General features: G+C 42.3%; 1 protein-coding gene across 1 annotated transcript in view; it reads right to left on the reverse strand.

Moving 5' to 3' along the window:
* Nucleotides 1-15,035, reverse strand: part of PDCD11 (programmed cell death 11) — a 52,984-nt gene that overhangs the window by 31,286 nt on the left and 6,663 nt on the right. The window contains exons 5-12 of the mRNA XM_060171394.1: nt 13,261-13,422; nt 11,173-11,296; nt 10,099-10,280; nt 8,585-8,692; nt 5,459-5,665; nt 4,077-4,201; nt 3,873-3,933; nt 2,654-2,800 (exon numbers count right to left, since the gene is read on the reverse strand). Of these exons, the coding sequence (XP_060027377.1) occupies nt 2,654-2,800; nt 3,873-3,933; nt 4,077-4,201; nt 5,459-5,665; nt 8,585-8,692; nt 10,099-10,280; nt 11,173-11,296; nt 13,261-13,422 (1,116 nt within the window). The remainder of the gene's footprint in view (nt 1-2,653; nt 2,801-3,872; nt 3,934-4,076; nt 4,202-5,458; nt 5,666-8,584; nt 8,693-10,098; nt 10,281-11,172; nt 11,297-13,260; nt 13,423-15,035) is intronic.

Here is a 15,035-nt window from a genome sequence, read left to right on the forward strand (position 1 = left end):
AATTGCCAAAACAATCTTGAGAAAAAAGAACAGAACCGGAGGCATCACACTCCCAGATTTCAAACTGTATTATAGGGCCATTGTCATCAAAACTGCTTGGTACTGGAACATGAACACACACACTGACCAGTGGATTAGAATTGAGAGCCCAGAAATGAGGCCCCACACCTATGGACATCTATCTTTGACAAAGGTGCCCAGACTACTAAATGGGGAAAGCAGAGTCTCTTCAACAAATGGTGTTGGAAACAATGGGTTGAAACATGCAGAAGAATGAAACTGAATCACTGTATTTCACCAAATACAAAAGTAAATTCCAAGTGGATCAAGGACTTGGATGTTGGACCACAAACTATCAGATACTTAGAAGAAAATATTGGCAGAACTCTTTTTTGCATAAATTTTAAAGACATTTTCAATGAAATGAATCCAATTACAAAGAGGACTAAGGCAAGTATAAACCTATGGGACTACATCAAAGTAAAAGCTTCTTCACAGCAAAAGAAACCACTACCCAAACCAAGAGACCCCTCACAGAATGGGAGAAGATCTTTACATGCCATACATAAGATAAGAGTTTAATAACCAACATATCTAAAGAGGTTGCCAGACTCAACAACAAGACAACAAATAACCCCATCCAAAAATGGGGGGAGGACTTGGACAGAATATTCACTACAGAAGAGATCCAAAAGGCCGAGAAACACATGAAAAAATGCTCCAAGTCTCTAATTGTCAGAGAAATGCAAATCAAGACAACAATGAGATATCACTTCACTCCTGTGAGAATGTCATACATCAGAAAAGGTAACAGCAGCAAATGCTGAGAGGGTGTGGGGTCAAAGGAACCCTCCTGCACTGCTGATGGGAATTTAAATTGGTCCACCTCTGTGGAGAACAGTCTGGAGAACTCTCAGAAGGCTAGAAATGGACCTACCCTATGACCCTGCAATTCCTCTCCTGGGGTTATATCCTAAGGAACCCAACACAGCCATCCAAAAAGATCTGTGTACACATATGTTCTTAGCAGCACAGTTTGTAATAGCCAAAAACTGGAAGCAACCCAGGTGCCCAACAAAAGATGAGTGGCTGAGCAGGTTGTGGTATATATACACAATGGAATACTACTCAGCTGTAAAAAATGGTGACGTCACCATTTTCAGCCGATCTTGGATGGACCTTGAAAAAATCATGTTGAGTGAAATAAGTTAGAAACAGAAGGATGAATATGGGATGATCTCACTCTCAGGCAGAAATTGAAAAACAAGATCAGAAAAGAAAACACAAGTAGAACCTGAAATGGAATTGGCATATCTCACCAAAGTAAAAGACTCTGGGGTGGGTGGGTGGGGAGAACACAGGTCCATGAAGGATGATAAATGACATCTTGGGGTTTGTATTGTTAAATGGGAAACTGGGGAATGTTATGCATGTACAAACTACTGTATTTACTGTTGAATGTAAAACATTAATTCCCCAATAAAGGGATAAATTTTTAAAAAATTAATGAATGTTGAGTAAATAATTTTGCCAGAATCAGAAAAAAAAAAAAAGTCTCCCACATGAATCATAAAAACTAAGCCTGAGAGGTTCACACCATCTCTTACCGCTCAGATCGTCTCTTTAAAGGCCAAGAAGCTCCTCTATTTTTAACCTAATGTAAAATTTTTGCACCAATGAGTAACCAATACCTTTGTTGGCTCAATAATAAAAATCTACCATTCTGAGTATCTGCACACAACAGGCCGTATGCTAAACTATATAGAATCACATTGAATCTTAAATACACTATAAGGTTCTCTTAAGAATCAACTCTTTGCGAGTTGGGCAGTAGCACAGCAAATTAAGCGCACGTGGTGCAAAGCTCAAGGACCAGTGTAAGGATCCCGGTTCCAGCCCCCGGCTCCCCACCTGCAGGGGAGTCGCTTCACAGGCGGTGAAGCAGGTCTGCAGGTGTCTACTTTCTCTCCTCATCTCTGTCTTCCCCTCCTCTCTCCATTTCTCTCTGTCTTTTCTAACAGTGACGACATCAATAACAACAACTACAACAAAAAATAAAAAACAAGAGAAGGCAACAAAAGGGAAAATAAACAAATATTAAAAAAAAAATTTAAATCAACTCTTTGTCACAAATTACCCAACTTTAGGCAGTTCTATTCAGGCTATTTCTGTGCCTGACAACACTCTTACCAATACTGCCTAGATTTTCCAGTTCAAGTCCCAATTTTGCTCGAAACTGAAACGTAATCAATCACTGTCACATATAGCTGAATCTCAAAATTGCTTCTGCCATTTACTGACTGTGACTTTGGGCAAGAAACATGGTGCTCCTTCGCTCTAAAATCCCCACCTGCCAAAGAAGTTAACAGTGGTTACTTTATAAAGATGTTTTAAGGATTAAAAGAAATAATGCATGTTAAATGCCTACTATGGCAACTGGCAAAAAATGCCATTCAGTATAGGCTATTGATTTCATGGAGGACTTGGCATGAAGCCTACAACAAACTGTGAAGCTTACTCGCTACAGGTCTACACAACCTCTGTTATACTACAAAAAAGTCAACGGCAGAAACTGCTACACCACACCTGCTAAGTAGCAAATGCTCTCTTCCCAGCTGGTCAAATTTCAAAAAATACCCTTCATGAGGCTCACCCGGCACTTGACCTCATCCCCAATGTGGTACTTCTTTTCTGGATTCTTCAGCAGAATGTCAGCCAAGTGAGTGGGATGTACCAGGCCCCGGATTTGGTGGCCCACCTTCACCAGCATCCCATAAGGCTTTATGGTCAGCACTGTACCCTAGAGAAGTCCAGAAAAAAAAACATGCCATGATGTTTCAAGAACCATCTTTTCTCTACCTCTCATCACAAGGTATGCCACACCTCTCTTAGCCATCTTCTGAGCCAACTGTGCCTTTTTATTCCAGATTTCATGAGTGAAATCACATGCCCTGCCCTTATTTGGATATAACCTGATTTATTCGTGGGAATCGCCCTATCCTTTTTTTTTTTTTAAAGATTTTATTTATTTATTGATGAGAAAGATAGGTGGAGAGAAAGAACCAGATATCAGTCTGGTACATGTGCTGCTGGGGCTTGAACTCAGGACCTCACGCTTGGGAGTCCAGCACTTTATCCACTGCGCCACCTCCCGGACCACCGCCCTATCCTTTTAACTATACTTCTGACTATATTACAAGTACATTTTCTAAAGGACAGGGCCATGTCTCCTGAAGAATTAACTCTACAAATAAAAGTGAGTTAGCTGCTTAGTTAAGGATAAACAGTCAGAAAGGTCAGGCAGAGCTGGCATATTACAAATATCCAAAGTAGTGACTTGGTAAGACTTTCATGCCCAAGGTTCTTGGTTCAATCCCCAGCACATGTACCAGAGTAGTGCTCTGGTTTGACTCTTTCTGTCTCATGTAAGACTTTCCCTTGTATGTAAATAAATAAAACTTAAAACACACACACATTCTCTTTCTCTGTAACTCAATTCATAGTACTAATTTTTGTCCTGGCATAATAAACACCATCAAACTCCAGGATATATGAACTTACTTAGAAATCAGAGAGATCTTACCTCAAGATTAATTACAAGTCATTCCAAGGAAAACAAAGAAATTCCAGTAGGAGGAGAGAAAGCCTAAAGGCTGTGCACAGAGAGTTAGATGCATGAGGCTCTGAAGTGACATTCAAATACCCACACCACTATAAGCCGGAGCTGTGCAGTGCTCTGGCTGGGGGGAGGAGAATTTTCTCACATAATGAGCAGAGGCAAGGAAGATAATTCTAAATGTGTTACCATGAGTACAAGACAACTAGACTGTTAGAAACTGAAGGAATATCTAATTACATGCTTGTAATCTTACCGTTACCAAAGTCCCAGGTTTGATGTCATGATACCTAAGGTACGGTGCTTCAATAATAGACCTAAAACAGAAGGAAAATGCAAGATTAAATAAACTAGGGCAGAGGCTCCCTAAATATCCAGGGCTACCAATATCATGATATCAAAAAAGAAAGGACAAAAGAAACTGACCGATACACCTTCATATGCTAGTGACAAGACTTACGTCCTCAGAGAAAGTAAGGTCAGTTCATCCATTTGGCTGTAGTCGATGACTCTACACTTGTGAGTGTTCCCTGGCTTGAAGGCTTCAGGATGGAAGGCTTTCTTCGAGTTGGAGAGATGGCTGAGCTACAAAGTACCGAGCAATTAAGAACAAAATACATTAAATAAATTCAACATATTTACCACCTATCATCACCATTCAAAATAATGATTTTTTTTTTTCCTTCAGGGATTTTAAGCTTTATTCAAGAAAAGTGAGAACATGCATGCTGGAATACATGGGGCAGTAAGAGAAAGAGAGATTTGCGTACATGTTGGTGCTTCCGGGTAGGCAGAGGAGGACAAAATATTAATTTTAATTAAAAAACGCTTCTCTTGGGAGTCAGGTGGTAGTGCAGAGGGTTAAGCGCAGGTGGCACAAAGCGCAAGGATCAGTGGAAGGATCCCGGTTCCAGCCCCCAGCTCCCCACCTGCAGAGGAGTTGCTTCACAGGCGGTGAAGCAGGTCTGCAGGTGTCTATCTTTCTCTCCCCCTCTCTGTCTTCCCCTTTTCTCTCTGTCCTATCTGATAACAACACATCAGAAACAACAACAATAACTACAACAATAAAAAAAAAAGCTTCTCTTTACCATCACAGATGGTCTGTTAGAAGATTCCATCTAGGTCATGGGTCTGTAAACTATGACTCACAAGCCAGTGTTTATTTTCGTAAATTAATGTTTTATTGGAACACAGTCATATACATTCATTTATACACTGTCTATGACAGCTTTTAGGCTATAAAAACTAAGACGAGTAATTAGAACAGAAGCCAAATAGCCCGAAAATATTTATCATCTGTCCAAAAAAGCCTCTGTCAAACCATGGTGTAGATCTTCACTTATATACCTCTGCTGACCAGCTATCATACACCTCAACTTAAGTCTAAGGCATGCTAGCAGAACAGATGGCCACTGTTCTAAGCGCATAAGCAGTCTGCAACACTCGTGAAAACTAAAAAATAGGAAACACTAAAAAGAGTGAATGAAGCAGAAAAGGGCTTGTGTGAACTATAAGTCTTTCCAGAGATAAGATGCCTCACAAGGGGGGTTGGGCAGTAGCGCGGCAGATTCAGAGCACGTGGAGCAAAGAGCAAGGACCAGCATAAGGATCCCAGTTCCAGCCTCCGGCTCCCACCTGCAGGGGGGGTCATCTCACAAACAGTGAAGCAGGTCTATAGGTATCTTTCTCTCTCCCTCTGTCTCCCCCCCCCCCCATTTCTCTCTGTCCTATCCAACAAGGACACCAGTAACAACAACAATAATTTTAAAAAATGGCAACAAAAGGGAAAAAATAAATAATTTTTTTTTTAAAGATGCCTCACAAAACAAAGAGCATTCTTACCTGAGCATAGGCCAGAGAGCCATCCTTCAGTCTAAAAGTGGCCCCAGCTTTGTTGAAGAAGCCCTGGACAGGAATGCCTTCAAGAACAGCTCCGAGATTTGGGCAAGAGAGCCGGGTGAGTGGGCGCCCAGGTTGTAGGAAGGTGGGCCGCAGACTCAGCCGCACAGCTCTGGTCCGGGGGTGAATGCAGAGGATGCAAGCCTTTACCTAGACAGGGAAAGGGCATGATAAGCAGGAAGAGGTAGACTGGAGACAAGGGACCTGGGGGACAGGCTTTCTGAGGTCAAGAATCCCTGTTCAGATTGTGGCTATTAACATAAGGCTGGCTGGTAGCCAAGCAGCTGGCACTGTCGGCAGAGAGCACGAATAAAGGCGAGCTTCTCCAGGTTTGAGCCCCGACACCACCTGTCCAAAATGATGCTCTGGTTCTTTTCCTGTCTCCTTAGTAAACAAACTCATCTATCTCTTATTAACAAATAAAACTGGCGGGGCAGTTTGGGGGGGTAGTGCACCCGGTGAAGCGCACATAGTAAGCCTCCTTCATGTACTGGTATCACTGCATCACTAAAGCACACCAGAAATCGCCTTCTCTAATCACAGGGTTATAGGAGAGAAGGTAAAATGCCTCAAGTACACAAACATGACCACAGGAAAAAAAGAAGAGAGGGGAAAACCCTGCAGGCCAGGCAGTAGCGTGCCCAGTTGAGTGCAAGGATCCAAGTTCAAGCCCCTGCTCCCTATCTGCAGGAGGAGACTCTTCATAGAGGTGAAGCAGGTCTGCATATGTCCGTCTTTCTCCCTATTTCCCCCTCCCCTCTCAATTTCTGCCTGTCCCATCAAATAAAAAGATAGACAGATAGATAGATAGATAGACAGACAGACAGACAGACAGACAGACAGACAGATAAGAGAGAGGGGGAGAGAGGGAGGGATAGGAGGGGAGAGAAATGGTCACCAGGAGTGGTGAACTCTATTGCCAGCACCAAGCCCCAGAAATAACCCTGGTGGTAAAAGAAAAAGAAAAAAAAAAAAAAAAAGATCTACTAGGAAGAGGTTCACCAAAATGTTAATATCACCAGGTAGAAAAAAAAAAACATTTTCACACTGATAGCTCACTGGGTGGGACGAATGCCCTCCCATGTGTGTGGTCTAGTCATTGCAGAAAATTTGAGTATTTAGATGAAACAGAAAAATCACCCAGAGTTCATTATCAATACCTGATTACATAAATCACCCAGCATTTCAACAATGAGTACTTCCCAAACATTTTTTCAAAACTGAATCTATTCTACTTGACTTTTTTTTTTTTGCCCTCAGGGTTATTGCTGGGGCTCGGTGCCTGCACCATGAATCCACTGCTCCTGGAGACCATTTTTCCCATCACTGTTGTGGTTTTTATTATTATTACTGTTGTTGCTGTCGTTGGATAGGACAGAGAGAAATCGAGAGAGGAGGGGAAGACAGAGGGAGAGAAAAAGATAGACACCTGCAGACCTGCTTCACCGCCTATGAAACGACTCCCCTGCAGGTGGGGAGCCGGGGGATTGAACAGGGATCCTTATACCAGTCCTTGCGCTTCATGCCACATGCGCTTAACCCGCTGCGCTACCGCCCAACTCCCTCTACTTGAGTTTTGTTATGCAGAGGCCAGGCAGTGGTGTACTGGGTTAAGCACGCATAGTATGAAGCACAAGGACACACTCAAGAATCCCAGTTCGAGCCCATGGCTGCCCACTTGTGTGGGGGGGTCCACTTCACAAGCAGTGAAGCAGGTCTGCAGGTGTCTTTCCCTCCCCCCCTTTCTTCCGCTCTTCTCTTAATTTCTGTGTGCTACCCAATAAAAAATGAAAAAAATGTCAACCAGGAGCAGTAGATTTGTAGTGCCAGCACCAAGCCCCGGCAATAACCCTAGAGGAAAAAGTAAATAATAAAAAATTAACTGTTTCATGCCACATCTATTTAAACTTATTTTATTCTCCTGTTAAATAGTATTCCAAATACTAAGCCATAAAATAAATAAATATTAAAATGTAAACAACTATTATAAAGCAATATTGCCATTTTCTCCATGGGCTCCTAACTTAGAACCCAAAGATAGTCACTGATACTCTCCTGTGGTTTTTCAAGAACACTCTTTATTCCTCTCTCCTGTCCATACTCATGTACACACGCAGTTCTAAGACCTGCTCTCTAGCTACATGATTCAGGGCAGCTGGTTGGGGCACAAATAGAATCAAGAAGTGGTCAGCTTAGACAAATCTGGGTATTTATTCTTGCAACAACAATCCTCTAAATCAGTAGTTCTTCCATAAAGTCATTCTGCAAGGGCAGGGAGAAAACATGGTTATGCAAAAAGACTCTCATACCTCAGGCTCCAAAATCTTAGGTTCAATCTACCCACATAAACCAGAGCTGAGCAGTCTGTTATCAAAATTAAAAAATAGGAGAGTCAGGCAGTAGCGCAGCAGGTTAAACACACATGGTGCAAAGCACACATGGTGCAAAGCGCACAGACTGGAGGAAGGATCCTGGTCGAGCCCCCGGCTCCCCACCTGCAGGGGAGTCGCTTCACAAGTGGTGAAGCAGGTCTGCAGGTGTCTATCTTTCTCTCCCCCTCTCTGTCTCCCCCTCTTCTCTCCATTTCTCTCTGTCCTATCCAACAACAACAACAATAATAACTACAACAATAAAAACCAACAAGGGCAGCAAAAGGGAATAAATAAATAAATAACAGAAAGTCAGGCAGTAGCACACATGGTGCAAAGCACAAGGACTGGTGTAAAGATCCCAGATTGGGGTGGGGGGGGTGTCGCTTCACAAGTGGTGAAGCAGGTCTGTAGATGTCTTTCTCTCCCCCTCTGTTTCCCCTCCTCTCTTGATTTCTCTCTTTCCTATGCCAAAATGACAACAATAACAGCAGCAATGACAACTATGGCAACAACAAGGGCAAAAAAAAAAAAAGGGAAAAATGGCCTCCAGAAGCAATGGATTCATACTGTAAGCACTGAGCCTCAGCAATAACCCTGGAGGAAATTAATTAAAAATATTAAGTTAAATTTTAAAAAGAAAGTTAAAAGTCATTCTGAAATTGGAGGGGGGGGAAGTGGTTGGCATAACATTTCTTACTGTTTGATTTGAGGAATATTTTCCAGCCTTCTTGGGATCCAGGTGCATGAAGTCAACCAGACCAGTGAAGAATGTAAGAAAGTTTAGTGTAAGGCCAAGAGGAGTCACCTAGAAATAAATAAACAAGTTATGGCAAATATCACTCACTCAGAAGGAACCAAAAATGTGAAGAACTCTACTCTTGCTAAATCACTCACTGGCTCATTTTCCATGCTCTCCCAGTTAACCCTGTCAATCTTTCCTTCTATAAAACAGTTGTAGGCGGGGGGAGGCGGGGTAGGTAAAGAAGGGATAAAAGAAAAAGTAAACTAAATGGCAGAATATTTCCCAGGTCTGGTTGTTTCTTTATTCTAGCCTGAGAAAATATTAATTCTTCCACTATCAGGATTTCCCAATACAATGAAAGATACTTTGCACAAGGATTCTCAAGGAATTACTGACCTGAAAAATTGTTGAGACCTAGTGATTTGCCCAGACTTCAAAGGCCAAACACAAATGCTTACAAAAGGGAGATACTGGCTTTGATCAACTTCATTGGTGGACCCTGACGAATCCCCCCAAACCAAGATGGAACTAAAGGTGATACGTCCCTCATAAAAGAATTCTGAAGTAATACTGAAATCAGAAAAGGCCCTCTCAGTGTTTCTCCTCAACCTATACTATCCACCTCTCTCCTACACAGAACAAAGTAATAAGACATTTAGGGGGTTGATTCATGATGTCTAAAACCACATTAATTACTTCCAAAGAAAGAAAAAAAAATTTATTTTCAAATCACCCACTAGGCTGACCATAATAAAAAAGAGCAGTAACAACTGTTTGTTTGGATACAAAAAAAAAAAAAAAAACCTTTACATTATTTGCAAGAATGTAAAGCTGTAGCTACTTTGGCTGTTTCTCAATAAGTTCAACATGGGGGCCCAGGAGGTGGCTGAGCAGTCAAACACATGCTTGAGATCCAGGGTTCCATGCCAGGCACAGCATTTAAAAAGACAGATACATCAATTGGTCCAAAAAGAAAAATCATTTACAAACAAAGAGAAATCAAAATGATACCAGACTTTTTCAACAGCAAGAAAGGCTAGGTGACAACAGAACAGTGAAAAAATTCTGAGGTTTTTATTTTTTCTGGAGTCCCGCCCCCAAAGCACTGAAGGAAACTTTGGTGTTTGGTGTTGTCATCTACTTCACAATCTCTCTCCCTCCCCCTCCCCTTCACTCTCCCTCTCTTTCCTTCTCCCTCCCTCTAATGAATAAATAAAATCCTGCGGGTTTGTTTACTGTGGTTACAGGGGATTAGCCCAGGACCTCACACAAGATGAGATTTACTTATTAGTTTATGTCACTTGATGTATCCCAAACATCATTTCAGCATCTGGTCACAGTTTTTCGAGTGTTTAATGTCTACAGGTGAACAGTGGCCATCTTACTCCAGACAACAATTTTCATTTGTGTTACTTAATAAAATTTTTTGCTTTAATTTCAGAAAACAGCAGTAACAGTGAATGGCTTACCTCCTGCACCTGGGCTTTGACCACCAGACCTGGGAGCAAGTTATTAAGGGTCCAGCTTTGCTCCTCAGTAGTGATGGCAGCAGAAACGGACGAGTGACTAATAGACAGACTTACAACTCCGCCGCCGCCCTTCACTTCTTCAATGATGCAGTACAGGTACTGACCGACCTCCAGGTTAGCACCTGCAAGCCCAGTCCCAGCCCAAAACAGAACCTTTAACTTTCTTCTATAAAAACAACCTTTAGCTTGGGCTCAAGCAAAAGCTGAAAAGATCCACATGCCCAGATACTCTGTAACACTCCCCAGATTCTCAATCACCAAGGTACCAATTACAAGAACAGAGGAAAATGACCCTATCTAATTAGGAATCATGTATGCCGCAAATAAAATTAAGTAACATGAAAATCTCCATAAGAAATTCTGATTCACAGGCCCCACAAGACCATATCCCGGCGATATCTTCTAAGCTAGAAAAAGGGGCTGGGGAAATAGCATAATGGTTATGCAAAAAGACCTTCATAGGGGCTGGGTGGTGGTGCACAGGTGATCATCCACAAGGACCCAGGCTCAAGCCTCTAGTCCCCACCTGTAGGGGGGCAAACCTCACAAGCAGTAAAGCAGTGCTACACGTGGATCTCTGTGTCTCTCCCTCTCTATCTCCCTTTCCCTTCTAAATTTCTCTCTGATTTATCAACTATAAGAAAAACAAAATAAAACAAATGTTGTGGGGGGAGGACTTTCAGGGCAGGGCAGGAGTAGATAGCACAATGGTTATTGCAAAAAGACTCTCATGCTTGAGGCTCTAAAATCCGAGGTTCAATCCCCTGTACCACCATAAACCAGAGCTGAATAGTGCTCTGGTCTCTATCTGTTTGTAACTTTCCCTCTGTATCTCTCTTACTGAAATAAAGTTAAATATATATTTTAAAGAGAAAGTCAAATTTTCAATCTGATTTTAGAGAAACCCTCCCACTCTGTCACCTAGGATCAACCAACATTAACAAAGCCTAACTAAATATAATCCCCAGACATAGCCCCTCACTACTATGTATTGGCCCCTCTTCTTCCCCTCACCTTTGTTCTTCTGTCGAATATACTCCTGGGCTTTCTGCAGTGGCAGAAAAGCTCGAGACCCACCAACACCAATGTCCACCAGGTAGCCATGATCTTCCAGGCTGGACACAGTCCCTGTGAGCAGCTGGAGGCAAAGAAAGCATTCTCAAACGCTTGAAAGGCAAAGGTAATGGGCTATATAACAAGCCTCCAGCACCAAAGCTACCAGTTCCCACCACCAATCTTGACATATCCTAATATCCCACCATCACCTACTTTTAACTTTAAACCTCAATTTCAATTGAGGATAAAAGAAATGACAATAACTTCAATTCTCTCAAGGACTTGAAATCCCAGGCAGTGAGGTACATTTCACTTGTTCAATAATGAAATGGCAGAGAAGGGTGTCTCCCCTGACGAATTGTCAGAAGAGAGAAAAGGCCGATGTTATGCAAAGGGATAAACCAGATGACCCTTGCAAGGTCATTGCCCCCAACCCCCAGGAATTAACTACCATTTTAGGTGTCATCATCTTCCTTCTAAGCACCTCCAAAACATAAAAAATAAATCTTGCCTACTTTGTTAGTATTTCATGGCAAGCAGTGAATTCAGCACTGAGACTTCCTATTTGGTCTTAGGCAATTCCCTTAAGCCTTTCTGAATTCGTTGATTCCAATGTATAAGAGGGATATCTACCTACTTGCCTCACAGGGTTGCTGTGAGAAGATTTCAAATAAAGTACCTGAAAGAGCACCTTAACTGCTGTCAGCTTCCTCTAGCTTAGCTCACTTTTATCCCCTTTCTACTGAATTTTCAGGGTCTATCTCAATTTCCACTGCTTTTTTTTTTTTAATATTTATTTTCCCTTTTGTTGCCCTTGTAATTTATTGTTGTAGTTAGTATTGTTGTTATTGATGTCATTGTAGTTGGATAGGACAGAGAAATGGAGAGAGGCGGGGAAGACAGAGGGGGAGAGAAAGACACCTGCAGACCTGCTTCACCACCTGTGAAGCGACTCCCCTGCAAGTGGGGAGCTGGGAGCTCGAGCCAGGATACTTACGTAGGTCCTTGCGCTTTGCACCACATGCTTTAACCCACTGCACTACCGCCCGACTCCCAAGTTTTACCAAATGTTATGAAATCAATCTCCTCTTATGCACAAAAAGTATATATTTTCTTTTACTGGATAGAGACAAACAGAAATCAAGAGGGAATGGGGAAGATAGAGGAGAGAGACATGCCGCTTTACTGCTCACAAAGCCAGAAGGCTACATGTGGGGAGTGTAATTTTTTTTTTAAATATTTATTTCCTTTTGTTGCCCTTGTTGTTTTATTGTTGTTGTTATTGATGTCATTGTTGGATAGGACAGAGAGAAATGCAGAGAGGAGGGGAAGGCAGAGAGGGGGAGAGAAAGATAGACACCTGCAGACCTGCTTCACCGCTTGTGAAGCAACTCTCCTACAGGTGGGGAGCTGGGACTCGAACCAGGATCCTTACGCCGGTTCTTACGCTTTGCGCCCCATGCGTTTAACTCGCTGCGCTACTACCCGATTCCCAGAATGTAATTTTTATGAGTGTGTATTTTGTACCTACTAGATTCAGGAGGCTCTAAAACTAATTTCTCATGAATCTCCATAGGGCTGGAAGACTCAGTGGAATGCTGCCTATGTGTAGTGCTAACACACTGCCCTGTATGCCCTGTCTCTTGCTGTCTAAGAATAGTCTTCCAGCATTCCCACTCAAACACAAGAAAGTCTTTGAAAAGACTTAACCAAGAAGTCTTGGTAAGTAAGGGACCTCAAGGAACTCATCATCATTATCACCTAAAGGTTCCATGAAGGCATTTTATTTTATGTTATTTTTTTATATTATTACTATTATTATTTACCCCCGGCATATTTTGGACTTACTTTCCCTCTCCCTCCTTCCAAAGTAGTATCACTGAGTTCATGTTAATTTCCATTAAGTACCCAAAAGCTGTGAGGACCTCCTCTCCAACTCCTTTCTCATCAGGAAAAGACCCAGTCCAGTCTGTGTGTGGATGGATGGGAGACAGGGCAGGGAGAAGACAAGTCATCTGCCCCTCTCTGCTGACCACAGATACGTACCATGCCAGGCTTCAGGGCCTCAGCACTCAGGACTTCATTGACTTTTTTGGGGTTCAGAGAGAGCTTGATGGTCTTTTTGCCCTTCTTGGTGACATCCAGACTGCTCACCACACATCGCACCAGCATCCCAGGTAAGAAGAGTTCTGGCAAGCTGACCAGATCCTATGTAACACAAATGAGGAAGACCTGAACCATTCTTCCCCTGAACCAAACAGACATCACCTGCTGGCTTTGCATCCTCAGATCTCAATAAAGCACATGAAAAGCATAGCTGTTCCCACAGAGAATGGTGGGAATTGTGTGGAATTGTACCCCTCTTATCATACAGTCTTGGCAATTACTAAATCAATAAAACACACACACACACACACACAACTGTAATATGGGTGCTGTGACTGGGGAGGTGGTTTGTAGGGTAGTGCGCATGCAAAATAACTTTTTAAAAAGAAATATCTGTTGTCACAGTTCTGAATTTCAGCCAAGGTCTCCAAATATCTCCAACTAAAAGGCAGAAGGAAAAAAAATGACTTTTGGAAAGTCATCTACATTTACTATCTCTCCTTTATCTCCTGCTCACTCTTCAGTTCCCTCGATCTTCTTCCTCTCCCTACCACCTTATCTCCCCCTGCCAAAAACAAACAAACAAACCCAAAACACCAATAACTTCCACATCACTAAATCCAGTAGTCTATTTTGTAGCCCTTTGCGAACATGAATTTAAAAAAGAATTTAGCACTCAGCCCTTCCTTCTTTAAATAGTTCCTCTCAGCCTTCCAAAACCCTTCATTCACTGTTTTTCTTCCTTCTCTGGTACCTCCTTCGTCTGACAATAACTTCTATTCAGCAATTAGAACACAGTATTCACTCCAGGCAGAAGTTTTCTGACTCTTTTTGACTCTTATCTGATCCCTCTAACTTCTTCCCCTTCACATGTTCAATTACTACCTACACAAAGAAATCTCAACACATTTGTCTCTAGACCAGGCTTCTCTGAGCTCTGGAATAACCTTCTATTGAATGTCTCAACTGCACCTCAAAGGTCAACATACCCTCCCCCCCCCCCAATCAAATCAAATCATCTCTCTCCCAATCCAGGTACTTTTTCAGGATTTCCTAACTCAAGATGGCATGGCTAACAGTCCAGTCAGTCAACAGAAACCAGGCAGGATTCATTGCTGATACTTCTTTCTGCTTCACCAACCACAGAAAACCATCATGAGGCACTGATTTCACTTCTTCAGGCCTCAGTAAATCCTAAGCATAAACTGCTGTCAAGCACAGAGCCTTCTAACTAAATTCTAGGCAACTATGCCTGTCCTTTTCATCTGTATTTGAGACTGTGTACATGTATTCCACACCACTGACAACATTTCAAAGGCACTGATTTAAAATTAAAATTGAACTGACTGAATTAAAATCAGTCCCCATGTAGCCAGCCTCCATTCAGCTCTCCCTTGAACTCTGTTCTAGCCATACTGGCCTTTTCTCAGTGACATAACATGATCTTACTGTCTGAACTCCCTTCCTTCTTGATCCACCAAAGCCCCATCCTCAGGGAAATCTTCTAGCTTCCCTGAGGTGAGTCAAAATGCTTTTAAACAGGCTTATTTATGGGAAAGTGAGGAAGAGGGAGGGAAAGTACTGCGGACCTCTGGCATGTGCCAGGGACTGAATCCAGATCCTCTGGGTACTCAGGCATCCAAACCTTGTACTATAATGTTCAGCATCTTCCCAGTTTTGTCCTTTAATAGTAAGAACCCCCTTACTCTTAAAAT

This window comes from Erinaceus europaeus, chromosome 14 (assembly GCF_950295315.1).
Source record: "Erinaceus europaeus chromosome 14, mEriEur2.1, whole genome shotgun sequence".
Taxonomy (NCBI): Eukaryota; Metazoa; Chordata; class Mammalia; order Eulipotyphla; family Erinaceidae; genus Erinaceus; species Erinaceus europaeus.